The sequence below is a fragment of the Camelus ferus genome, chromosome 8 (genome assembly GCF_009834535.1).
Source record: "Camelus ferus isolate YT-003-E chromosome 8, BCGSAC_Cfer_1.0, whole genome shotgun sequence".
Taxonomy (NCBI): Eukaryota; Metazoa; Chordata; class Mammalia; order Artiodactyla; family Camelidae; genus Camelus; species Camelus ferus.
In genome coordinates, this window is record NC_045703.1 from 47,304,924 (window position 1) to 47,329,440 (window position 24,517).

At 39.5% G+C, this 24,517-nt stretch overlaps 2 protein-coding genes and 3 non-coding genes across 14 annotated transcripts in view; 4 read left to right on the forward strand and 1 right to left on the reverse strand.

Moving 5' to 3' along the window:
- SLC18B1 (solute carrier family 18 member B1) overlaps positions 1-9,181 on the reverse strand; it is a 31,614-nt gene extending 22,433 nt beyond the window's left edge. Inside the window, exons 1-2 of one of the 10 annotated variants that reach the window (XM_032484944.1) lie at positions 8,997-9,181; positions 1,868-2,007 (exon numbers count right to left, since the gene is read on the reverse strand). In XM_032484944.1, the coding sequence (XP_032340835.1) occupies positions 1,868-1,909 (42 nt within the window). In that variant the 5' untranslated portion in view covers positions 1,910-2,007; positions 8,997-9,181. Of the gene's footprint in view, positions 1-1,275; positions 1,349-1,867; positions 2,008-2,288; positions 3,010-3,041; positions 4,265-8,979 lie in introns of those variants that run through there. The other 9 variants (XM_032484946.1, XM_014562459.2, XM_014562460.2 and 6 more) reach the window with 9 other exon arrangements.
- Positions 9,182-9,408: 227 nt separating this feature from the next.
- Positions 9,409-12,120, forward strand: RPS12 (ribosomal protein S12). The gene is made up of 6 exons (XM_032484949.1): positions 9,409-9,518; positions 9,651-9,701; positions 9,897-10,013; positions 10,957-11,059; positions 11,431-11,532; positions 11,949-12,120. Exons 2-6 carry the CDS (start codon positions 9,688-9,690, stop codon positions 12,009-12,011), a joined length of 399 nt encoding a protein of 132 aa, XP_032340840.1. The 5' UTR covers positions 9,409-9,518; positions 9,651-9,687; the 3' UTR covers positions 12,012-12,120.
- On the forward strand, positions 10,228-10,300 carry LOC116665577. Its single transcript, XR_004322234.1, has one exon. It is a non-coding gene; the product is annotated as a small nucleolar RNA SNORD101 (small nucleolar RNA).
- LOC116665586 lies at positions 11,274-11,350 on the forward strand. Its single transcript, XR_004322242.1, has one exon. It is a non-coding gene; the product is annotated as a small nucleolar RNA SNORD100 (small nucleolar RNA).
- LOC116665584 lies at positions 11,690-11,819 on the forward strand. The gene has a single exon (XR_004322241.1). It is a non-coding gene; the product is annotated as a small nucleolar RNA SNORA33 (small nucleolar RNA).
- Positions 12,121-24,517: the final 12,397 nt, after the last annotated feature.

A 24,517-nucleotide genomic window follows, 5' to 3' on the forward strand; every position in this document is an offset into this window, starting at 1 on the left:
GCAGGCAGAGGGGTAAGTTCTGCCAGGGCATTTGTCAACCTAAAGCTTTAATAAGAAATGAAGGAAAAAAAAAAGTCCACTCTTCATATCTACAACTTTTAAAGTTAGAAAACTCTCTCCCTTGCCTCTTCTAAGCAAAAAACTAAATCAAAGGGAAAAAAAAAAAAAGGTACACACCCACAGCCCGGCTTTCCTTTACTTGTATTGCACGAAGAAGAAACTAACACTAGTTGCCCTCCTTAAGTTACAGCTGAGCAGGGAAATGCCCTAACTTACTCCATCTGAATTCCACTGGCTCCACCCATCACTATATTTTTCCAAAACCCGTATCTGCTCAGTCAACTCTGTCTTGCTCAAACACCTCTGATGACTTCTCACTAACTCTGTCTTTGTCATGAGTGGAAGGACCCTGGCAATCAGGCTCCAACCTGCCTCCTCAGATCCTCTGACTCTATGAGACCTCACTCCATCTGAGGCCCAAGCCACACCATTGTCTGCAGTCCCCTAAGAACATGCTATTTACTTTGCTAATCTCATGACTATCTCACCTAGAACAGGTTTGGCTCTCTTGTTCAACATGGAAACTATCATTTCTCAAAACTCACCTTAAGGTTATCCTGCCAAGTCCCTTCCAGTACCACCCTTCCCTCCCACACGCACCATCCCACCCATGCATGGCAAAATTAAACTTTCTCTTTTCTAGAGCTTCCTAGCATTTAGGACAACCTCTTCTTCAAGGAGGCCCAAATACTCTGCAACTCTTTTTTTTCATATTTTTTCATTGCCAAAGGACAGATGAGAGAGGGACATTTTGCTGATTTTCCTTCCAGCCCTAACACATCCAAATGGCCCAGCACACTCCAGGGTGGGAAGTCTTTCAACCTCCTCCTCCCATTCAGTAAACAAAACTGGACTGGGCCAGTCACTGAACTTCTGAGTCTGTTCCTTCATTTGCAACACGATCAGGTTCTCACTATTCTGCCTATCTGATGGAGTTGCTGCAGAGACCAAATGGGATTAAACGTGTGGGAAAGCACACTGGAAACTAAAAAGCACTTATGGGTTCAGAGCTGTACTGTTCCTCTAGCAAAGACAAGTCATGCTTATCCTTTTTTGTAGCACACAGAAAGACGGACCACATGTGGCCAAAGCAGTTAGATGACTGGGAAGGGCCAGCGCATCACGAGCTGAGGCTTTGGCAAAGAGCATGAAGTAAAACACACGGGCACATTATCTCCACTCAGCCAACCCAGTCCCATTCCTTCCATACTATACCCCATCGACCTCCAGATTTCAGGGGGCTTCTCTAGGTGTTATTCCTCCAAGTCTGTACCATTATCTGTAGACCCTAACGTCACATAAAAGGCTATGATTAGAAGGACCTAATAATATCACTCATAATTCTTCCTCGGCACAAACATTGATAGTAGGGTTCCATACAAAATTCAAGTCAGAAAAAGAGAATGGACCATGTCTTCCTAATTCTAAAATATTAATAAACCCAAACTCCAGGAAACAGAGTTACTGTCTTATGAGGTTTTGTTTTGCAATAACATCAAAATCTCAGTTATTCAATACACTTCCTTTTTTTTTTTTTTTAGTTGCAGAAACCAAATAAAGATGAATCAAAGTACTTGGTAAGCAAAGTAACTTTATTTAGTATTTAGATGAATTACCTTCCAAGATGATGGGGGTTTTTTGGACTGAATTCTTTTTCATATATTCTCTAAGAAGTCTTTTGTTGGCTGAAGTTCTAAACATCATCTTTACTACATGCAGATTTTTAAATATTCCATACTATCAAATGAAATATTTCAAAGGCTTTTTTAAAACATTAGTAGTTCATAAGGATATGAAAATGTCTTACCTCCGTGGGGAAAAAGGGTCCAAGGATAGAATAGCACATCATGGAACTGAAGTTAATGGAAGCTGCTGAAATCAGTACAAAAATCTGTTCTCTTGAAAGTCGCCTGGGGGTCTCCCTTACACTTCCTGGAGGGCCATCACCTTGAAGGCAAACACACTACAATTACAAATATGTAATTGGGGTTACTGATCGAAGAACAGAAATGTCATTTCTGTGCACGACGCACTCTGAAGATAACATTTGCTGAGCTAATGGCTATTTTGAATATAGCACATTTGATCAAATGTAATGCAATCTTTGTATATCACTACAATTTTCAAAATACATCACTTTCATTTACAAACTATTCCCTATTAGAATTTCAGTGCACAATTCATCAAACCGTGCGGTTTGCCTTCACCATAAGGCCTGTTTCTTTCACCTTTAATGGATTCCTTTGAGAAGGATGAGGCCACAGGATGAACTCCATAGGGTACTGTTCTCTGAAGTGTAACAGACCTTCTCAAGTTACTAGCTTCACATGCTATGTGAACTCGGTGTTTGAAGCACATCATGTTAGCTGTTTATTAATCATTCCAGGATACTATCAAAGTCAAGTGAAGTGTAAGTAAAAGAAAACAAGCCAAATCCTTCAACTGGAGAAATAGTACTTACAATGGTAGCTCCTGGGAAAACAAGCCCCATAAACCCATAAATCAGTACTTGTTTACACTCATTACTGGTCTTTTGCATCAATTATTTTAATACTTATTCCCACCATTTAATTTAAAGACACCAAGTCAATTACTCAGTTTCAAACAGCCAGTGAATCTAATTGCTACTTTTAAGTTGAATGGTTTTAAGAAAAAAGAAATTTAAGTAAGAAATATATATCTGAATTGCTCTATTTTTTCGGGAAGTTGCCATTGCTGTCTAGAAAAACAAAAATTTGTGCAGCATGAGGAAGTCTCAAGAATCATTGTAAAAATCTTGGTAGAGGATGAGGAAGGCAGCTGAGAGAAAGTTAAAGGCGGGGGACAACAGTGGATTTTCATGTGTCTAATGGCATACTGATTTGAATGCATTCTTAAACACAGTAATTAAAAGCAGAGCTACCGAGAGAAACTGTTAGAAACCGCACGCCACCCCAATGCTCAAATTTTAACCCCCTTGCAGAGAGAAAAGGCACGCTGACCCGAGCCCCAGGCCAGGTCCCCGTCTTTTCGAACCTCTCTCGGAAACAAATCAAGCTACCGCTACTTCAGTCGCTTTTAAAGAGACAGGACACAAGCCACCAAGGCGGGTCCAGCCGAGCTGCTCTTCTGTCACCTCCTGGGGGGAGCGGACCTTCGGGGTCTCCCGACGCCTCCATGAGCGGTATGAGGACTCCGGCGCCCCGGTTCCCGGGTCCAAGCCTGCGTCCCTGGACTCGAATTCGAACCAGCTGAAAAGCGGGCAGCGACTGCTCAGCCCGGCCCTGGCATCCTCGATTCCGTGCGGGTAGCGCCGCCCCGAGTTCCACGCAGCCTGGAGGACACCGAGGAGCTCTGGGGGGCGGGGGCGGAGCAAGGCTTTTTTTTTTTTTTTTTTAATGCGGACTGTTAATGTCTACCACTTAGGATATGCTGTCCTTTTTTTCTGTAGGAGAACAACAACAACAACAAAGAGTCTATATTTCATATAGTTGAACCCTTTACCTTAAAATGAGCAAAATTTAGGAATACTAAAAGTGAGAAAGGAAGCTTATGTAGACATAGAAAATTTAGGGAATACCTAAAGTAAAAATACAAATGTAAATTAGAAAATTAGGTTCATACTGACCCTTTTTTAAGAGTGAGTTATTCTTCACAGTGGGTAACATAGAAATGAATTAACTGGACCAAACTTTGGATGCTTTTGGACATTTTTTTCTTCAAATATTTTTGTCTCATTCTCTTGACTCCTTATGGCACTGGAATTGCATATATGTTAGCATTATGTATTCAATTACATACATGTTAAACCTTTTGATTTTGTCCCACAGATCATTGCAGCTCTATTTTTTTCAATTGCTTTCTTCTCTCTTTTCTTCAAATTAGAAAATTTCAGATTGATCACACTTCAAGTTTACTCAGTCTTTCGTCTTCTCCAATCTGCTGCTAGCCCTTCCAGTGAACTTATTTCTCATATTTTATCTCAGTTCTCAAATTTCTACTTGATCCTCTTTCATAGTTTTTGTTGTCTCTATTTGTTCATTCATTATGAGAATTTTTTAAACATTTTTGAGCACATTTTTAGTAGCTGCTTTAAAATTCTTGACATTTTGAATCATCTTGGGGCCAGTTTCCATACATTGCCTTTTCTTTTTAGTGTGAATCATGTTTTCCTGTCTTCTTAGCATACGTGATGGTTCTGGATCATATCAAGGACATCATGGATGATACACTGCAGAGACTCGGGATTCTCCTGTATTGTTTTAAAGAATATTGTTTTTTTTTTTCTTTTTTAACTTCAGCGGTTAACCTGCCTTGATTCAAACTTTGTTTCTTAGGGATGAGAGGCAGCTGAATTCTCTGTGTATTTTGTTTAGCCTTAACTATGTTGCTTGGAGTCTGCCCCATGCACATGTAGTTCAGGGGCCAGTCAGAGGTTTAGCAGCATCTATACACAGAATATTGGTCTGTCCCTCTGCCATTTTCGGCAGCCGTGATTGCTCTAAACTCTTTCCTCTGGCTTTCAAGGCAGTAAAGCTGAGGACCTCTGACTATTAGTTGCCCCATGCGGCACTGATGGGATTCCCTCATGCTAAAAGCCATAAATGTGGGGATTCAGCCAGTGCCTTCAGGTAGTTTCTAAAAATTTTAGACTTATATTGATTATCTGCAAGAGGGTTAGTCTTGCAGAACCACTGTTAATTCATATTTGTTGTATGTTATTAAACTAATCATCTGTGATGGATTGGGCGGGAAAAAAAATCTTCATTTAGTCAGACAGCTAGGCAGATAGTTTGAGAAGCACTGACTTAAGAGACTTTGTAAAAGTTCCTGTAACTAAGATCCCTGGAACCATCCTGTTTCTACCATTCCCTGAACCTGATGGCTCAACAAACCCTTTTATTCTCTGAGCCAATCAGTAGCTTTCCAGTATATTCACTTTTTTAAAAATGTTGGCCAAAGGTTATTCTGTTGCATGCAAAGAACAACAATTGATATAATATTATCCAAATTTTCTATAATGCACATGCTTACTTGTCCTAATACAAAAAAGCAACAGCTGTCATTTACAAATAAAGAGCTCATCTACAACCTGGAGATAGAGAAGGGAAGCTGGCATCAGTGCCAAGTGGCTGAAGTCACATGATATCACCATTTTACTGATAAAGAAAAAGAAGTCATTTGCCAAAGGCCACAGAGTGAGCTGGAATTTGAACTCAGTTCAGCTGGGCCCCACCACCCCAAGATATAAAATCTTTCGAGCGTATGAACTAGTTTAACTTCTGTTCCCAGCTCTGGTATTTCAGGGAAGCTTTCTGCAGTTCAACTCAAAGATCTTTTCTAGCATTTAATCTGTTCTACATCCCCTTCTTCTTTGATATCTGTCATAGGTTGAATTGTGTTCCCTAAAAATACATATGTTTAAGTCCTAGCCCCAGCACCAAATATCAAGACCTTATCTGGAAATAGTTGTTCTAGATGTAATTAATTAAGACGGGGTTATACTGGAGTGGGGTGAGTCCCTACTCCACTATAACTGGTATCCTTATAAAAAGGAAAAAATTTGGACGCAGGGACAGATATGCACAGAGAACATCAGATGAAGACTGGAGTTATGTTGTCACAAGCCAAGGAATGCCAAAGCATACCAACATTGCTGGCAAACTTCAGAAGCTAAGAGAAAGGTATGGAGCAGATTCCCGCTCACAGCCTAGAACTAACCAACCCTGCAGACACCCTGATTTCAAACTTCTTGCCCTCAGAACTCTGAGACAATAACTTTGTTGTTTAAGCCACCAGTCTGTTTTTTAATTGGAGTATAGTTTACAATGTTGTGTCAATTCTGGTGTACAGCATAATGTTTCAGTCATACGTATACATACATATATTCGTTTTCATATTCTTTTTCATTATAGGTTACTACAAGATATTGAATAAAGTTCCCTGTGGTATACAGTAGAAACTTGTTTATCTATTTTATATACAGTTAGCATCTGCAAATCTCAAACTTCTAATTTATCCCTTCCAACCCCCCTTCCCCACCAGTAACCATGTTTGTTTTTCTATGTCTGTGAGTCTCTTTCTGTTTTGTAAATAAGTTCATTTGTGTCATTTTTTTTTTTAGATTCCACATATAGGTGATATCATATGTTTTTTTTCTTTCTCTTTCAAGCCACCAGTTTATGGTAATTGTTATGGCAACCCCAGCAAACGAATATAACATCTATACTTAGATGATTCAGAAACCTACATTTCTACTGCCCTTTTTCGGCATAACACTGCAATATTCCCTTTCTCCATTTATGCAACTTTTTAGCACAGTAAGGGAGAGCCAGTCATATTATTGCCAAATGTGAGATGTAAAGTTATCTCTGAATTCTGTGATTTCCTTCCCACATTTGGGCAATCATCCAAATGGCTGAAGTGTTAGAAGCTTGAGCTTTTAAGTCAGCTGGGCTCAAATATCAGCTTCCACATTTAATAGCTATGTGATCTTGGGCAACTCTCTAAGCCTGGGTTTCCTTCCCTGTGAAAGGGGGCTAATACCACCAATACCATATCGAGTCTCAATGAGGATCAAGGGAGAAAATATATGATAACACTTGAAGTGCTCAACAAGAATACCAATTATTTTCATTATTGTTTCTAAAACAAACTTCAGAATTTATTTATTTTTCCTCTGTATTTCAGATGCACATTATGTAAGTATCATAATCTGCAGGTATAAGAGTGACCCTAGCCTTTAAGCTCTATTTAATTTGTCTTCCACTTTTGTCAATATCTAAAGTTGAGAGGAGATGAACTAGGAGAATCTATATTACAGAATCCTTAAATCACCAGTGTGCCCTTTAACTTCATCCCCGGGATTAGAACTGGTCATATAAGTAGAACATCAAAAACAAACAAACAAAACCCACAAAAACTACAAAAAACAAAAAATAAGCTCAGAGAGAAAAAAATGTGACAATGAATATATATATATGTTCATATATGACTGAAAAATTGTGCTCTACCCTGGAATTTGACACAATATTGTAAAATGATTATAAATCAATAAAAAATTTAAAACAATAACAATAATGAGGTGGATTTATGACTGGAGGGATAGAGGGATGGATAGATGGAAGTATGATAAGCCAAGTCTAGTAAGTTGTTAATGGTAGAATCTTGGTGGAGGATATAGAGTCATGTACTGAATCTTAATTCTTTCAGCTTTGCCATGTGTTTGAAAATTGTCATAATAAAATCTCTTAGTAGTGGTTATCCACAGAGGATGGGATCACAAAAGCTTTCACTAACTCTGTGTTTAAATTTTTTGCAATTATATAATTAAAGAAAAATGAAAATAATTCTTTTTAAAGCTACATGAAACTGTCTTCACCAGTGACATCACCAAACTATTCACTGAATTACTTTTCATGTTTGAAATTTACATTAGGCCATGCTAAAAAACAAAACAAAACAAAAAAAAGTAGCTCCAATTCTAAGAAGGGAAGTTTGAAACTGATAGGCATTCATTAAGGTGAAATATTAAGGCCTATGATACTCGGGGCTACAGAATAAATTATGAGCTCCTAAAAAGACAAAAGCCAAGTCAGTGTTGGATGGTACTACACTGGAAAAATAGCATATGCTAAAAGGTGCTTAATCATTATTCTCCTGTATAAATACGTTGTTTGGCAATGATTATTTTCTCATTTATATTTCCCAAATCTTTACCAAATTTTGTGCCTCCTCCGTAAGATTTGGAGGGGGGTGAGGCGTGTGGTTAGAAATCTACTAATATGTTTAGCATATTAACTTTTATTAACTTTAGATGAAAATTTGCTGAAACACTCATGTTTCAAAAATACAAATGTGTTAAGGTAACTTTCAACAAAGACAAAGAAGCATCCATGGCTCTGTCCTTATTCTTTTCTTCACTTAAAATAATTTTTTATTTTTATTATTATTTTTTTTTTTGAGCCAGTTTCAAATGTTGACTCGAGCCCTAAGTCCTTCTCTTACCTTTCCACATTAACCCCACTTAGTACATCCACTGTGGCCTTTAGGTTGTCTCATCTTTGGCTCAAAGCTTAATCCCACATCACAAACATGAAATCAGCAGGAATAAACATTCTCATGTTTATAAAACTCGGCAGCTTTTTTTTTTTTTAAAGCAAAAGCTCAGTAGTTAAATGAACAAGTAAAGTGAACAACTTTTTAGGATGAGGTATGGATGGAAGGAAGCAGGTTCATCATTTTTAAAATGAAAACTTGAAAGCTAAAAATGAACAATATCAATCTATTAAAATTACGGTTTATCACTCTTCTGGTTAACTCTACCTCACACTCTTGCCACTCACTTTAGTTTTCTTCACAGCAGTCAAAGAATCTAACAGTACCTGTTTTGCTCTTCGCTGTTCACTCTATACGTAGTGCTGGCACCTATCAAACGCTTAATAATTGCTAACTGGCTTGGTGACTTGTCAAGAGAAGAAGTTAAAGCTGAGAAAAAGGACTGTACTGATTACATTCGGCTGTATTTCATGTATGTGAGTTGGAAATGCGGGTGGGGAAAGGCCAATCAACGTAAAACTCAAAATGTTGCTTCCCGGCAAAGTCAGAGTTAAAACTGACAGTCAGGTTCCACTCCTAACTCTGCTAGTTCTGGACGGCGAAATTGAGGCCGGATTTTTCAAAGCCTACATTTTCCTAGACCCTATCCCTCTGTCCACCTGTTGAATCTCCATTTAGGCGGGAGTACGAATTCAGGGAACAACTTAGTGTTTAAACCGAAAAAAAACCCCTCCATTTAGAACAACTACACTAGGAAACCGTAGCCAGCCACCTGGCGGGCGTTCCACTTAACAAACTCGCCGGGAAAGTGGAATTTGCGAAGTGCTGAGAATTAGCGCAAACGTGTTGGCTTTCGTTTCATGGAAAGACATACATACACACCTACGAGGATCACTCACAGAGTAACACATTCACGGACACTCAGAGCGAGTTAGAAGCCAAGGGAGAGAGTACGCCGCTCAGGAAGCCCAATCAGTGGGGTCGACAGGAAGCTACAATTACGGTGTGCATGCTAAGAGTTAAAAGCCGTTTCTACCCAGCCAGGGGCCGGAGGCCTGAAGAGACTATGGAGATAGGAGCGTTTGGCTCTTCTCGCGCTCCGTAGAACGAGCTCTCTGGGCCTCAGCAGGCCACGCCCCAGGCAGGGAACGGCTTTAGGAGGCTGCCCGCGTTAGTGCCTGTTTCGCAGAGCCAATGACCGGCCGAGCAGCGTCAGAAGAACAGTAGGACCCCTACCTTAGAACCGCCTCAATCCGGAAACAGAAATTCTCGAAGCCCGGCACTACCAGAGCCAGCTCTTTCGTGGAAGGGAATGCACATGCGCCTAGGGGGGGTCCTGGGACACCCTTAAATACCGTCTTGCAAGCGTGCTGGTCCTCTTTCCCTGCCGCCGCCGAGTCGCGCGGAGGCGGAGGCTCGGGGTGAGCTAAGGGAAGGGAGGTGGTTTCAGAACGTGGCTCGGCGTTTTTTGGCTATAGGACTATTTTTGAGTATCTGGGCCTAAACTGAGTCGTTTGGTTAACCAGTGTCTTTGGTTTTTTTTTGCATTGTAGTGCATTCAAGATTCGGCTCCACCCGTAACCCACCGCCATGGCCGAGGAAGGGTGAGCCCAGGGCCGGGGTCGTGATGCGGGCCGGGTCTGGGCCGCGTGTGGGCCGCGAGTCGGCAGCGCGGGCTCTGGGTCACTCGTGGCGCTCAAAGCGGCGTTTGACCTACCTCGCCGTTGGCTGCCGAGTCTGAGGTTCTAGATGGCATGCAGGTAGCGTAATGATTGTTTTAATATTTTCTTACGTTTTAGCATTGCTGCTGGAGGTGTAATGGACGTCAATACTGCTCTACAAGAGGTGCTGAAGACCGCCCTCATCCATGATGGCCTAGCACGTGGAATTCGCGAAGCTGCCAAAGCCTTAGACAAGTACGTGTATCAGTCTCAATACTGTGGGGTGTTGGAACCGGAACAAAACTGCAGCCAAGGGAAGAAAGCGTGAAGTTCATGATGTTAGCACAAAAGTTCTGAATGACATCCGTTCTACAGGAAACCTAGGAAAAGGTATCAACTAAGATCTCTAGTGGACCACTCTAAGTGTGTGTTTGGAATGGGGATGAGTACTTAAAAGTAAAACTACAGTGTTTGAATGATGACTTAAATTGTCGGATACCCCTTCACTCCTTTTATGAGTGAAAGCTAACAGTCTGACAAACCTGTAGGTTGTGGGGCTGATTTCATGTTATCCAGAGAACAGATAGGAACCTTCATTTAACATTTTCTAATTTTGAGTTTCTATGTTGATGAGATTTCAAGGTACTGTTTATTGCAGGAGCATTTGGGCTTTTACGTGAACCTCGTGTATTTACAGTAGCTGTGAAGATGAATGTGAAAGTAGGATAGTTGGGAATTTATTCGGTTTGGTTTTTGGGCTAGTTACATAGGCAGAGCAACTGCTGTGAATTATTTGAGCTGAATTTAAGTGCCCTTTAAGGGTTACTGAGCCAGGTGAATTTAAGTCAGTTCAATTCCCTTTGGCGTGGACTGGCCAGTTTGATCCAGTGGAAACAGCACTCCTTGTTTGAAGGTACCTGGCACGAATTTCTTGGACTATTTGTACCTTGAAAATACTGCATGGTAGTAAATGTCTGAGCCGGTAATGGGGAACGAATTGATGAACTAGGTCCTACGTATAAACTTGGTATTTTCAGGAGTTTCGATAAGTGAATTAAATACACAGCCTGTGGCATCTGCAACAGACTGAAAATGGGTGTGCTGCTTGCGTTTTGGCCAGTGTAGAGATGACTTACAAAGTGCGGAGTGGTGGATTTAAACCTGAATTTCAGCTTCTCTTGTTTGATTTGCATTTCAGGCGCCAAGCCCATCTTTGTGTGCTTGCATCCAACTGTGATGAGCCTATGTATGTCAAGTTGGTGGAAGCTCTTTGTGCTGAGCACCAAATCAACCTGATCAAGGTAAGTAATCCATCTAATTTGGTTTACCCGAACTGTTTCGATATCTTAGCTTAATGACAGTTGGGCCAGTTAGGGTCGTGTGTCCAGCTTTCTGTGGGTGTGAAAAATACCACAGACTTGGCATTATGGGCCATGCTAAAGCTAAAGCAGCATTTTATTGAACATTTTCTTTATAGAACAAAACTTAGGTAGAGTGCTGATAGGTGGGCTTGGTGCTGTACATGATGACAACTGGCTCCCTCTACTGAACTGCTGTGAGGAAACTGCCATGTCACCCTATCTGATTACAGCTGCCTTTCATTTAATGTATTGTCAGTAGCACAACTGCCTATTAGTGTGGTGATGTGTTTTTTTTTTATTCCTTCCGATAGGTTGATGACAACAAGAAGCTAGGGGAATGGGTAGGTCTCTGTAAAATTGACAGAGAGGGAAAACCCCGTAAAGTGGTTGGTTGCAGCTGTGTGGTTGTTAAGGTAAGTCAGTATTTGGGGTGAAGGCTGTGCTGGATGACCATGCTTAACTCCGTAATGCGTTTAGGTAGTAACATAAGTCAGGAACACCTTAAAAGCAAAACGTGTGATTCTCAACAGATCTAGAAAGTTTTCTAGAAAAGGGAAATAAGCCGTAATTAAGCCAGCCAAAGAATCTGCTTACCTGAATGTGTTTCTGCAGAAATTTAGAAAATGCTGGCAATAGGAAAGCCATGTTACGAGCCTTAAAGACATTGAGGTCATTAAGGTCCCTGAAAATGGCTACAAGATATTTTGATGATGAGAAGCATTTTCATGAGACATGTGCTAGGTTTTTTTTTTTTTAAGCTTCACTCTAACTAGAGCTAACAATTTAGTGGAGTTTCTAAATTAGTAAAATCGCATATGATTTTTTTTAGGACTATGGCAAAGAGTCTCAGGCCAAGGATGTCATCGAGGAATACTTCAAATGCAAGAAATGATCAAATAAAAAAACTGGGCTCTTGTTTCTCATTTCTGTTCTTTGGGGGGAGGGCAGTAACATAAGGTCCCTGTTAACGAAGGACAAAAGATAAAAAATCATGGACGTATGCTATTTGTCTCCTGGTTTCTGAATGACAGCCTGTTATCCCAACCAGTTACTTGAGTGTTGGCAGTTAGGACAGCCTAAGCAAACGTAGGCTTAACAGTAATATGCTAGCAACAGCCAGGGGTTCTTTCTTGGGTGAGGACGTTCATCAGTATGGCTGGGTCAACCTAGAAACTGGAGAAATGAGTTGAGGCTAGTCAAGTGGGTGTCAGTAATTTAGAACTCTGTTCCCACAGCAGTCAATCTAAGACAAACATGGGCAGATTAGATTTAGGCTATGGGACTCAAGAAGGTAGGTACATGATGTTGGGAGTGCTTATGCACATGCCCATTAGGAAAGGTCATGGTGTCTTCATTTACCTAAATGTTAGACACAGAAGCAAGATATGCTTCCAAGACTAGTGTGCTCGAGTCCATGAGAATCTTAGCAGGGAGGAGAGTAATAATGACCCATTTATTTCAAGCTTGAATCAAGTTGGGTTTGTTGGTATGAGTATGAAGTGCTGAGCCTGCTAGTACTAATGGAAGTCTTTAACTTGGAATCTGGTAAATTGCTAACCGGAGTCCTTTTAATTTCTCCTAGTTTTCCAGTCTTTATGTAGCTTCAGGGCACACGTGAAGCTTGAACTTGAGCCAGGTCTGGTTTTAAATATTTGTATGGAGTGTATGCATCTTGGGAATTTGCAAGTTTAAGTCCTCCAAGATGTCTGACATCTTAATGTCACTAAGGATTGATTGTCAGCGTGGTGTATTACACACTGGAGTGAATGCCTCATGTAAACTCTAGAGCTAGCTTTACAAAACAAGTCCATCTAGGGGTAACCTGTTGCCATTAAATGTCAACCTAAGCTATTTGGCTTTTATAAAGAAAATGATTTCAATTCTAGTTTCCCAGTATCAGCATTAAAAATTTTGAGTCATTCTGTATTTGGTGCTGCTTGAACTGTTAATGCAGTAGGAAAAACACATATATATTTTAAATTACCTGAAGTTTTTATGTTTATGGGAAATTACATAATTGAGGCTAGGGAAAATGGCAGTTTGATTACAGCAAAATATATGCATTTCCATATATTAACTCACTGGTCCCTTTTTGAGATGAGTGTTGGGAAAATTTTGTGAAGCTATTCTGTAACCTAAATATTCTGACATGGAATTTGACTAGCATTGGTTTTTGACATTTCCTTATTTGCTATCACCTGAGCTACAAAATACAAGAATTTTCTACCTTTGACCCTATCTTAACAGTAAGTATGCAACTGTTCATTGATGAAATCATACTACTCAACCGTCTCCATCCTTAACACTTTTTGTTAATGTTTTTCTGGCTTCTGTCCTGGAATGTTAATACCAGGACTTCTTTGTGGTCAAACAGTGGCTCTACTCCTTTTGACCTCTTGCTTAACTTTTAGAAAAGGTATATCTGATCTATACTTGTGACTTGCAACACACTTCCTCAGGCCATTTCTCCCTCTTCCCACCCTTTCCATTGTAACAGTTCCAGAGTTCAGGCTGTAGTCCTATGTATTAATCTTGAGGCCTGCCTGGAACATTCTTCTACTTCAGTCCTTTTTGTCCTTTGTCTTTGATCAGCTGTAGACCATGATGTGTGCTACACAGCACCCCATGAAAAACAACCTCTCTGATGTGGCAATTTTATTACTTTCCCCTTAAAGTCATGTTTTTGGTGAGAGGAAAGGGAAGGGCTGTTGAGCAGTTAGTGTGTACCAGGCTCTGCACCAAGTATTTACTTATGTCTTTGTGTTACTTATTACCAATTTCCCTAGCCAGAGCCTTCTGGCATCTTGTGCTCCTACCTTGTTTTTTACCTTGTTTTGCAGCCCATAGACTCCAGGTTGCACTGGCCTCCCAAACTGACTTCCTGCAGTGAGTCCACTGCCCATTTAAGTTTTTCATCCATGCTGTTCAGTTGCAAGTGAAGTGTTGGTGAGCTTTCCTCCACAACGTTAGGTGGTTCTGCTGCTACCTGAAGTGCCTTTTCTCTATCTGGCAATCATCAAAACCCAGATCAGAGAAATGTAAGTTTAGCCTTACAGTTATGACTTGCCTATATAGTTTGAGGGAGCCCATCCATGCTAAAGTGCCAGGGCAGAAGCGGGCATCTTCATTTTTACTGAGGAAGATAGTCAATCCTTCATGTACCTAGAACATACCTAAGCCAAGCATTTGATACTGTTATGCTCACATGGGCAACAAGACTTGTGCATCCTTGTAAACTTTGCTGCAAGAAAACCTAGCCAAATCCATTTTATTTCTGTTCTTAACTTTCAAATTTTTTGCCTGGACCTGATTTTATTAAATTTTTTATTACATGTATTTTTTGTAAGCCAGTTTAAAAAAGTGAATCCATAGAAAAATTGTAAAAAGGCTGTGGTAAGTTGGTATCAATTAAAAACTAGGAATTGACCATTTTATCTAACCTGCTTTTTCTAGTCAAGGGGGCAAGCCGGCAGAGGGTGGTATTTGTTCTGCTGATAGAACCTTAACCAGAGGCAATGAAGTAAGAAAGGTCTGGCTTTGGAGAGGAAGGGCAAAGAGAAGGAATTAGTGGAAGCGGGTATCAGAAGTTAATAGTTCAGAAAGTTTTTCTGCCCAGCCTAAACATTTCTAACTGGATTATTGAGGCAATGAAACCATTATATGGGCAGAGGTGTTACAAGCCCTGGACAAATGTGGGAACATCTGTTAGTCTGACTGAAGGTATTCAGAGCTTGCTTGTGCTTAGAATATTCTTTAAGCCCAACTCTATAGGTATCTAAAAAAATTCAAGCTTTAAATGGAGCCGGAATTTTCTTTTTAGATGAGTATACAGAGTTGGGCTTAATATGCTGAGCACAAGCAAGCTTTGAGTGCCTCTTCCTGCACTCTACCCACAGAGGAGGAAGGAGGAGAAGTGAGATCACAGCCTTCACCTCTCCAGGCTGAGGATGGGGCATTGCCTTCCCAGCTGAGCTCCTCAGAAAGCCAATCCAAGGCAGCTGTTTTAGTAGCAGTAATTTCTGGCAAGAAAATGGAGGCATTGTTGTTGGGCTATAGAGATGCCCAGGAGAGGCCACCAGGCTTTCCCAGCCTCACAGAGATCCTGTTCGGTGACATCTGATTGATTGCTGGGGGCCAGGGGGCAGAAGGGTGGTTGTGGTCAAAACTGATGATTGATCTTAGAGGGTGATCAGATATTAGGACTTGGGCAACGTAAATATTAACACATTAGTGTTCAGAAGGACTGGTGGTACCTGTGCTCCTCGGGCAAAGTTAAAGACTTTCAAACGTGGCTTGCCCTTCAAATAGCATAAGCATAAATTATTTAAAACTGCTCTATCACAAGTGAAATGCTTCAGCCAGCTTTTTATCTAAATCCTACAGAGCAGAGTCCCCAGTATGCTGATGAAAGTTGCGTCACAATCTGGCTTTTGCTTGGAAGAGCTTAGAAATGAGGGTGATGGGTGACCCCTAAGGCTTCTTGAGACCTAAAGAGGCAATTTTCTAAGTTCTCTCCTAGTTTGTATGAACGTCTCTTAAAAGTGTCTTGGGTTGTTTTGTTTCATATTCACTGACCATCTTCACATTCCTAATTTGATTTCAGTAGCAAGTTGGCTTTGGGAAAGGAATGAACCAGAGGAGAGACAGAAGTGCTCTTTATAGGAAGAAGGTGAAACTCAAGTTTTCTCTTTATGAGATAATCTGAATTGTGAAACATGGAAGTGGGGGGACCCTGGTGGGACCCTGTGTGCCAACCCCGGGAGGTTCTGTTAACCTTGCATTTCTGATGATAAAATGGGGGAGAAAAGTCTTAAAGCAATTCAGAAAAACGTCCGTTAAAAGAACTCATTTATTGGCCAGTTGCAAATGGAAGAATGGTTATAGCTGTAAGTATATTTACCACAGAGCTAGACTTTAGTTGGTTGAAGGAGGGGAATGATTAAAATGTGATACCCTGCATAATGGGATCTTATGGTGCCATAAAAGTGGACAGCATGGAAAATATTTGTTAGTATATTTTTAAAGCAATATTCAAAATATGTACCCTAAGACCACATTTTGTAAAACAAAAATGAAATGAATATAAGGGTGCATGCCTGCAGAGAAGAGAAGTTGGAAGGACATAAATCAAGGTTTTAATGGTGGTTTCCAGGAAGGTGAGTATTCTGGTTTTCCTTTTGCTTACTTGTTTTTCTTTTTTCAGTAATGTATTGCTTCTGTAGTAAAGAAATGAAATAATGGTACAGGACATCCTTGGGGTTGATTTTAAGTAACAATATAAAGTCTAAAAATTTTTGTTTTGTGCGTAAGTAAATTTCTCTCCTTGCCTAGTAAAATAGCACTTGGAATAAAACAGGATAGCTTAAAAAGAGTGAATACAGACGTAGCCAGCAGAGGGCAGTAAGAAGCTAGTGTCAGAGGGACCCATCAGTGGAAAATAAGCCAAGATTAGCGCTGACTATGGCAGGCTCCCCTTGGGAAAAGTTTCTTCTCCAATTCCTTGAAGATTGTTGGGCTTCAGTTTACTACTTCTGGTTGCATTTACTTTTTGCCTGGATAATGCAGAATCTACACCCCCTAGCTGGTGAGGTCATTTCACCATGTGCTTTGGGAGTTTGTCCGTAGAGATGACTATAATTATTTTATATGCAACTAAGAAATTGAAACTCTGCAACATACTCCTAGGGAAAAGGTTTAGCTCTGATAGTGGATTGTATGTTTTTTTTTTAGGCCCTTTCCCTTCTACTGTATTGAGAATTTGTCTGGAGCTACCTAAAGGCCAAAAAGTTTCAGAGTGGGCCCATTCTGGAAAATGGGCATAATTTGTTGAGTACCAAGGCAACAGCCATGCTTTGGAGATTTAAAACAGTGCTGCTCTCTGGAGACACTGACTTTGTTCTGTCCTGCACTGTATCTCCGGGGCCTAGAATAGTGCTTGGTGTGGTCGGCACTCACGTGTTTTCTGTTGGATGAATAGATTTGAGCTGCCTGTTTGTTAGCTCATTTGGGGGTTTTCTTCTCAGGCTTAAACTCCCCGGCCTCTTTGACACTTTAATTTCTCATGTTCCTTTTTTTCTGGCAATAAAAGTGAATCTCTCAAGCTGGGCCTCTTGTAGACAAGAATAGTGCCAAGCTGTCTCCACTTCCCTTCCCTCCAGCTCCACTCTTGGGAGCAGGGCAGAGAAACATATCCTGTCACAATATGGGGCACATAGCTCTAAGAGTCTGAAAAAATAATTTTAAAAGCCATTATGAGATCTGGGAACAGTAAAAAGCATGTGAATTCAGGGGAACTATTTTTACACTGGTAATTTCTTTTTTGAAGATTATTTATTGAGACACATGCCAACAGCACAGTATTGTATGAATGATGTGAATTAAATCTTACACAAATGTGGTATTTGTCTTTTTATTTTTCCTTCTTTCAACTCAACTGCCCCCAACTAAAATTTACAAACAGATGTAAAAATCCTGTTTGTACCTGATTGGCTTGTTAGAGAAATACTGGGTAACAGGCCTGTGATATTTCCCAGTGCTGCCACCGGGTTAAAAGGAGCAAAATGCACATAAAAAACTAAATATGAGATCCGTAAAGGGAAAATAAAATATTAACATACAAAATGCTGCAAATTAAAAACCCTGTCTTTTTAGATTTGATGTTCGGCTACATTTAGTGAGTTCCAGGGGTCAGCAGATGTTTTGCTAAAGGGGTGTGTGTTGTGTCTTGTTGGGAGGTGGTGCTTACCCATACGTGGATAATAAAGTGATGTAGTTATGCCATTATTTCAGGAGGGCGCACATGTATAATTTTTAAAAAGAAATAAAACCTCTACCCCTACGCACAAGCTGCTTTGTGAAATAAAGTTATTCAGCTCCAAATTTCTGTCATGTAAAGAGTGTAGAAATTTTACTCAAGTAAACATGAAAATGATAATGTGAATGATGTAAATGTGAAAAAGCAAAGTTCAGAGCCCTGTGTGGAAGGAACAATGTAGTTTTTTAGATTTTTAAATCCCTGTGATCAAAGCATAAAAATTAGGCTCCTTATAACCCTTACTGGTGCCGAGTGTTGTCCAGTGGAGTGAGGCTCATTCAGAGCATTCCTGGTTGCGCTGCTGCCATCTGGAGTCCTGGGGAATAGGTCACAGGGCAGAAGGAGGTCTAGCTAACAATCGGTCACAGTTGGAAACTTTCCTTTTGGGTGGTAGTTAAAGCAGCTAAGAAATGAGGTGGTCTTCAAAGAAACTGTTTCGATAAAAGCGCTGAGTGCATTTCTACTGTCAGCAGTAGAACAGCAGGCAGCAACAGTTCCTTTAATGAAGCAGAAACCTGCCTGTCCAATGAGTCCCAGGACCCTCCAGCTTCATGACCATTTACAAGTAAGAGGGCAGCCTATTTATGGCAAATTAAAGTATGTTTTAAAAGCAAGCAGTATTTCTGAAGGATTGGGGAGAGAAGAAGAGAAAGACGTGAGGGGAGCAGGGGAGGAGATGAAGGAGGAAGAGGGGAGGGCGAGAAATGATATTTAAGTTATTGTAAACTAGTACAAAGGATTGATTTATTTACTCCACACATTTTCTTCAGTTAAAAAAAAATCAGCACCTTTGATTTTGGAAGGTCAGCATTCACTTAAGTATTACAGTTCATCAGTTGAAAACAAGTATAAGTGAGTTGAGTATTAGTTGACCAGTCCTACTTTCATTGCATCGGGTAGAACCCCAGTAGTTGTTTTGCCTGGTCAGTCTCAACTGAAATGGTCTTTTACTCAAGAGAAAGTGCTCACAGTCATTGCCAGTCCCCAGGCTTGTGCTTGTGTATTGAGATTTTTTCTCAAAGCAGCGAAATAAAATATTTTATCCTTCCCATACAGTTTAACTTTACCTATCTAGTAAGGCATTCAAATTTGGAAATTAACAACCAGTTTGGATAAGAGATGCAAACTTATGTTTGAGGGAAAAATACATTTAGTAACATTTATATTGGCCTATCTAAACTGGAAAATAAACAACCAACATAGAATCTTCCCAACACAGAAACAACATGTATCAAAACAAAACTCCTGTGTCGAGTTGAGTGGAAGAACATGTAAACTGTTCCTTTAACTCTATAATTCTGATTGCTTGATTTTAGCTTTCACTTTGATCATGAGAGTTAATTGTGCAAAGGAACAATAGACACTTTTCTTTTATATTAACATTCTGCTATCCTAGGCAGTTCCCAAACTGCTTCGTGTTTGACTTTAGTCCTTTGAGGAGGGTTTACCAGGAAGGGGTGGGTTCTTATGCAATACTGGGTTTTATTTAAGACTCATCATTTACTGTAAAAAAAATTGTATTTCTGTGATACTTATCACGATTACCTCTCAAAGGTAGCTTATTGCTAAATGATACACAGTTTAGGAAGTTGAACTATTACAGTTTTCTACATAGTGACACAAGTGATACTCTTTAGTACTGTCACCTGAAGTCATCATCAGTGGCAATTGTGGTAAATTATTTTCTGGAGTCGGTAACTACCTTGCCTCTTTTATCATTACCGGTTGTGTTATTTTCTAGAAGTAACTATGTGGGCTGACCAAAGTGGCCTTGCTGCTTTCTTCCTGTCCTTCTGGAGAAGATGCTGTCTCTTACCTGGGTTGAACTGGGCTGGGAGTTTAGGCCTGATATGACAGGAGTCTCCCTTTGCAGACTCTACTTACAGTTAGAATCTGAATTTTTCAGATGGAAGGACCTGAAAAATAATCTTATTTGATTCCCTCATTTTCCAGCTGAAAGACAGAGCCCCCCAATCCCAGGATATGCTCCAAGAAGCCTTTGGACTCATGGGTAAACCGATTATAGGATTTGTCATTTTGTTGAGAAGCAAAATATTCTGTATTTAATATTTGTGGAAGGAATACACTTTGTAAGTTGAGGTGGGTGTATTGGCGAAGAATATCAGGGGTGAGGACAGCAGACACGCTTTGAGTCCAGAAACACTGAAGTGCCTGAGAAATAAGCTGTCAGGGACAATTCATTGGCTTCTGCAGGAGGCATGTATAGAGGTGGAAGAATGTTTATACAAAGCCAAAATGGACAAGCTTCATCTCCCACAGGCCACCATTTGCAGTGCTGTGCACTTCGAGTTTGTGTAGTGTTTTCCTGATCTGCACTTGTTCCATTTAATCCAGGCCACCAGCAGTGATGCAGAAAGGTGAGGTATCCAGAACTAAGGCTCTACAACAGAAAGCTTGTTGGGTCCCCAAGTACACAGGAGAACTGCCTAATCCAAGGACATGCCTGTAAAGAGAAGGGAAGACAAGGGGAGTCATTTGTCCAGAAGGAGTGATTTGAAGATAACCTGTCTCAAAGTGAATAATGAGGATATATTTTACAAAAAATTGCAGCTAGCTCTTTGCCTTGCCATTAAATAAAGTGAATAAATTAGTCTTAATTTTCAGAAGCAGTTGTAAATGCCTTTAAAGAGGCTGGCTGTAGTTGGTTGGAAGGGGAATTGGATTTTTTAAAAATAATCTGGATTAGGTACCCATTCTTCTGAGACACTGTGGGCAGAATATTGCTAATGTTTGCAGAGAAGAAACTGCTTCTTAAGGATCTCTTTAAGATGAATGAGCATAAGACGTGGTTTCTCAGCCTAGACTCAAATGCAGTTCCTATCCTTAAAAATCTGGGCGGAAAATTGCATTAACACACCAGTGTAATAACAAAAAATTGATTTATAGGATTAAAAAGAGCAAAGGGAAAACTTTTTGAGATATAGAACTCTGGTGGGTATGATTTTCAGATTCTGAAATTTAGAAATGAAAAGAAATTTTGAAGTTACTTTATTTTCTTATATCTGTGCTTCAGTAAAATTTCAAAGTAAAACTAATTTCTGTTGTTAGCTTTTGTCTTCCACTTACTTCCCTGTGAATGTTTCAAAATTTGGATTCATTGGAGAACAATTTCCTGAGATACTTTAGATAAAATTAAAATGCAGTATATGATTGCTATTTTTAGTCTTTTAAAATGTTTTATTTATGTTTCCATTGTACAAAACAGATCATTAAAATTTAGGTAATACGAAAACAATACTCAGAAAAATCAGAACTACCTACCAATTTAAAAACTTCTCTAAAATAGCTTCACTCTAAAACATTGAATTTAAAATTATTATGGCATTGCCATATTGAATAAAATTGGTTTTAAACTACTGGCTTAAAACATTTTATAAAAGTGCCAACAGTCTCTGGCTCATGTTTTTATCCAATTCCGCTTCTTTGATTCCCCTTTGAGGGTCATTTGGTTACATTCTGTGCAGTGAACAGGAGGTGGCAGCATGACTTCAGCTGCTGGAAAAGAAGTGCAAATGAACCCCTTCTGAGGAGAAAAGGTTGGGAGCTGGGGAAGAGCAGAGTTACAGCAGCAGGTGCTACAATGTGTCTAGCAAGCAGGATACACAGGAAACAAATGTGAAATAAAACTGTTTAATGCCTCTGAATGCTGCAGAATTTTACGCACATTTTCCAGAGTAATAGCCCCTTCCCTTGTAAAAACGAAATGGGTCAGATGTTGAGATTTTTATGGGATTTAGAGAGCTGTACATGCCTGACAAAGAACTTGGCTCTACAGCCGTGGGATTTCTAATCTCTATTTTTTATGGAATAGTAATCTAAATACACTGGACACTCATCTTCCTTATTTCTTCTCAAATTCCTAAGCTGATATTAAGAATAATGAATAAAGAACTCAGATTTCAGGTCAATAAAAATACATGTATGCACCTGAACTACTACTGCCTGTTTTGTTGCAATGTCAGTGCAGGAGAGAGAAGATTAAGTCAGTAAATCCACAGACTTGGTAAATCAAGGTCTTAAAACCTCAGTTTATATTTAGCATGCAATTTGGTAACTTTCCTTGAGGAGGCAGCTTCCAGGGAAGTAGAAATCTGTAATACGCAACCTGGATGCATTTTGCTGAAATACGTTATATCTCTACGTATCTATCTATCTATCCCTATCTATCTGTCTGTCTATCTATCCATCTAATCTGTAAATAAATGTACATATGCTATGTGTGTAAAGAACTTGTATTATTCTTTCTTAGCTTCCTTCAGGAAATTTAATGAGCTACCTGGAGAAGCAACATGTATTGGCTTTAATAAAAAAAAGAGGAGTAAATGAAGGCCTAAATAAAAAAGTTTTCTTGCTACCTATGTTAGGTCTTTACCCTAGTTAAGAAAGAAAAGATTCAGAGGATTACTTTAAATTGATGAGTTGCATCCAGCCTCCACTTTCATTTAAAAATTCTGTATTCTTAGAAGTCTTGTTTAGGAGATACTTCCCAAAACCTTACCTTGAAAATATGGATTTCTGTTGCTCATTTTTGTTAACCTTTGAGCTTTAATTTCCTCATACCTGCATGTAATCTGCCTTGGGCAATGCTTGCTTTTTCTTCTTTCCTGTTTTGAGAAAGCAACCCTTCCATAATGGCATAAATTTGACTTGTGTGTACTAAACAGAACATTTTATTAATATGCTAACTCTTTTTTCCATTAAAAGCCTGGGTTAACAAATACATAAATATAGCATTTATGGGTTCACCAGAGACCCAAAGGTGAGCATGAAATTTAGTCTACCACTTGGCAGGGTTACTATATTAGAAATAATGACTTGAGTGTGAGCTTGAATAAATGAAAACCATAGACATTTAATCATAATGCAGTCAGAGGTTTATCCTGGGCTCCATAAATAGTAGGGAGGGAATATCTGATCTTAAAATGCATTTTACCTTTATCAGTAGCCTGGGCCTCGTCATTAAATAATTGTGAACAAAGACACTGGTACTAATTTTCTTCCCTTTTGACATACTGAGGACTTTCAAATGGAATTTGACAGATTTTTAGTGTGTTTGTAGGGCCAGCCACTAGACAGAATTGGTTAGTACAGGTTGGTATGGTATCCATACCAATCCATTTGAAAAGTGGTAATTCAGAAAGGGGAATGCAATTGTGTGTACATATACCATATATATTATGGTGATGGTTCAGCCCGCATTGGTTTTATAGTCAGAGGGGCTTGGATGTGAATCCTGGCTTTGCTGGTTAGGGATTGTGAGACCCTAGAGAAGTCATTTAGCTTATTTAAACACTAACTCTTTTTCTCTAAAATAGGAGTACTAATACTGTCTTATACTTTTTTTGGTTTTTGTGAAGATTAACTGAGATGTGTGAAGTGCTTAGCCCAGTGTCCAGAGCATCAATGATAGTAGTTATGATGGTGATACGGAATTATCACAGCATACTTAAATACATATAAAAAGTATAATCAGACTACTTTTTCCTTGCAAATCCCTAGCCTACATAAAGATAGCTTTAAGATCTGTTAAAAATTCAGATATCCCCTAAGGAATAGGTTTTAACTTTTCGTTACACAGTGCTTGAGACAATATATTTGTGTAACCTTCTCAGAAAAGTTTTATAAATAGCTTTCATAGGCCATGGACTTTATTAGGGTCCCAGTCCTAAGGGATTCATAGAAGCTGGTCTAAAGATTATTTAGAAAGACTACAGAAAACTGTTCTGCCCAGTGGGAGTTTATGTCTGTTCAGACTCCTGTTCTTGGCTTCAGCTCTCCACTGTGGCTTTGTGCCTCCACAGATATCATGCATGTTAATTTAAGAACAACATTTCCCAAACATGACCTCCATTTTTGCACAGTACTTAACATACTGGATGCTTAACACAATGTATTACTTTTATTTACTTAACATACTGGATGCTTAACACAATGTATTACTTTTATTTCTATAGAATTTTGTTGTTATCCTAGAAACAAAGTGAGCTTAAGTATTTTGAAAATCTAGGTCTTCTGCCTTGAAAGCTCTTTGATTTTGGACCCTTTGTGCTTTCTTTCAATTACAATTTGGGTCTCTGAGCGATCAGTTCAGATAATCATTCTTCTTTCCTTGCCCTTTCTTGCCTCTTCTGGTTGCCCATTTGCACTGCCCACATTAGCTTGTAAGATTGCATACTTGAGTAAGAGTTTCTTGAAGGTAGGAACTGCTCTTCTTATATGCTTTCCCCAATGCCTAATGTGATGTTTTGTTCAAAAGGTGCTTAAAAAATGAGAATGTGAATATGAACTGTGGCCGTATTTGGTGTATCAGGAGTACAAGCGCTGCCAAATATGACTGGCCTAGGATGGAGGCTGTTCACTCTGGAAAGATGACAACTGAGTATATGACAGGGATTGCGTATGGTACAGATTGAACAAACAGCCTTCTATTATAATTTAGGCTAATCTAGATAAGAGTTAAATAAAATAGAAAGCTACTTTATCTGTTGAGTAGATAACATTACTCCAAGGAGTGACAGGAACTGAAAAGAGTACGTTTGGGTAAGTGTTGAGGCAAGATGTAG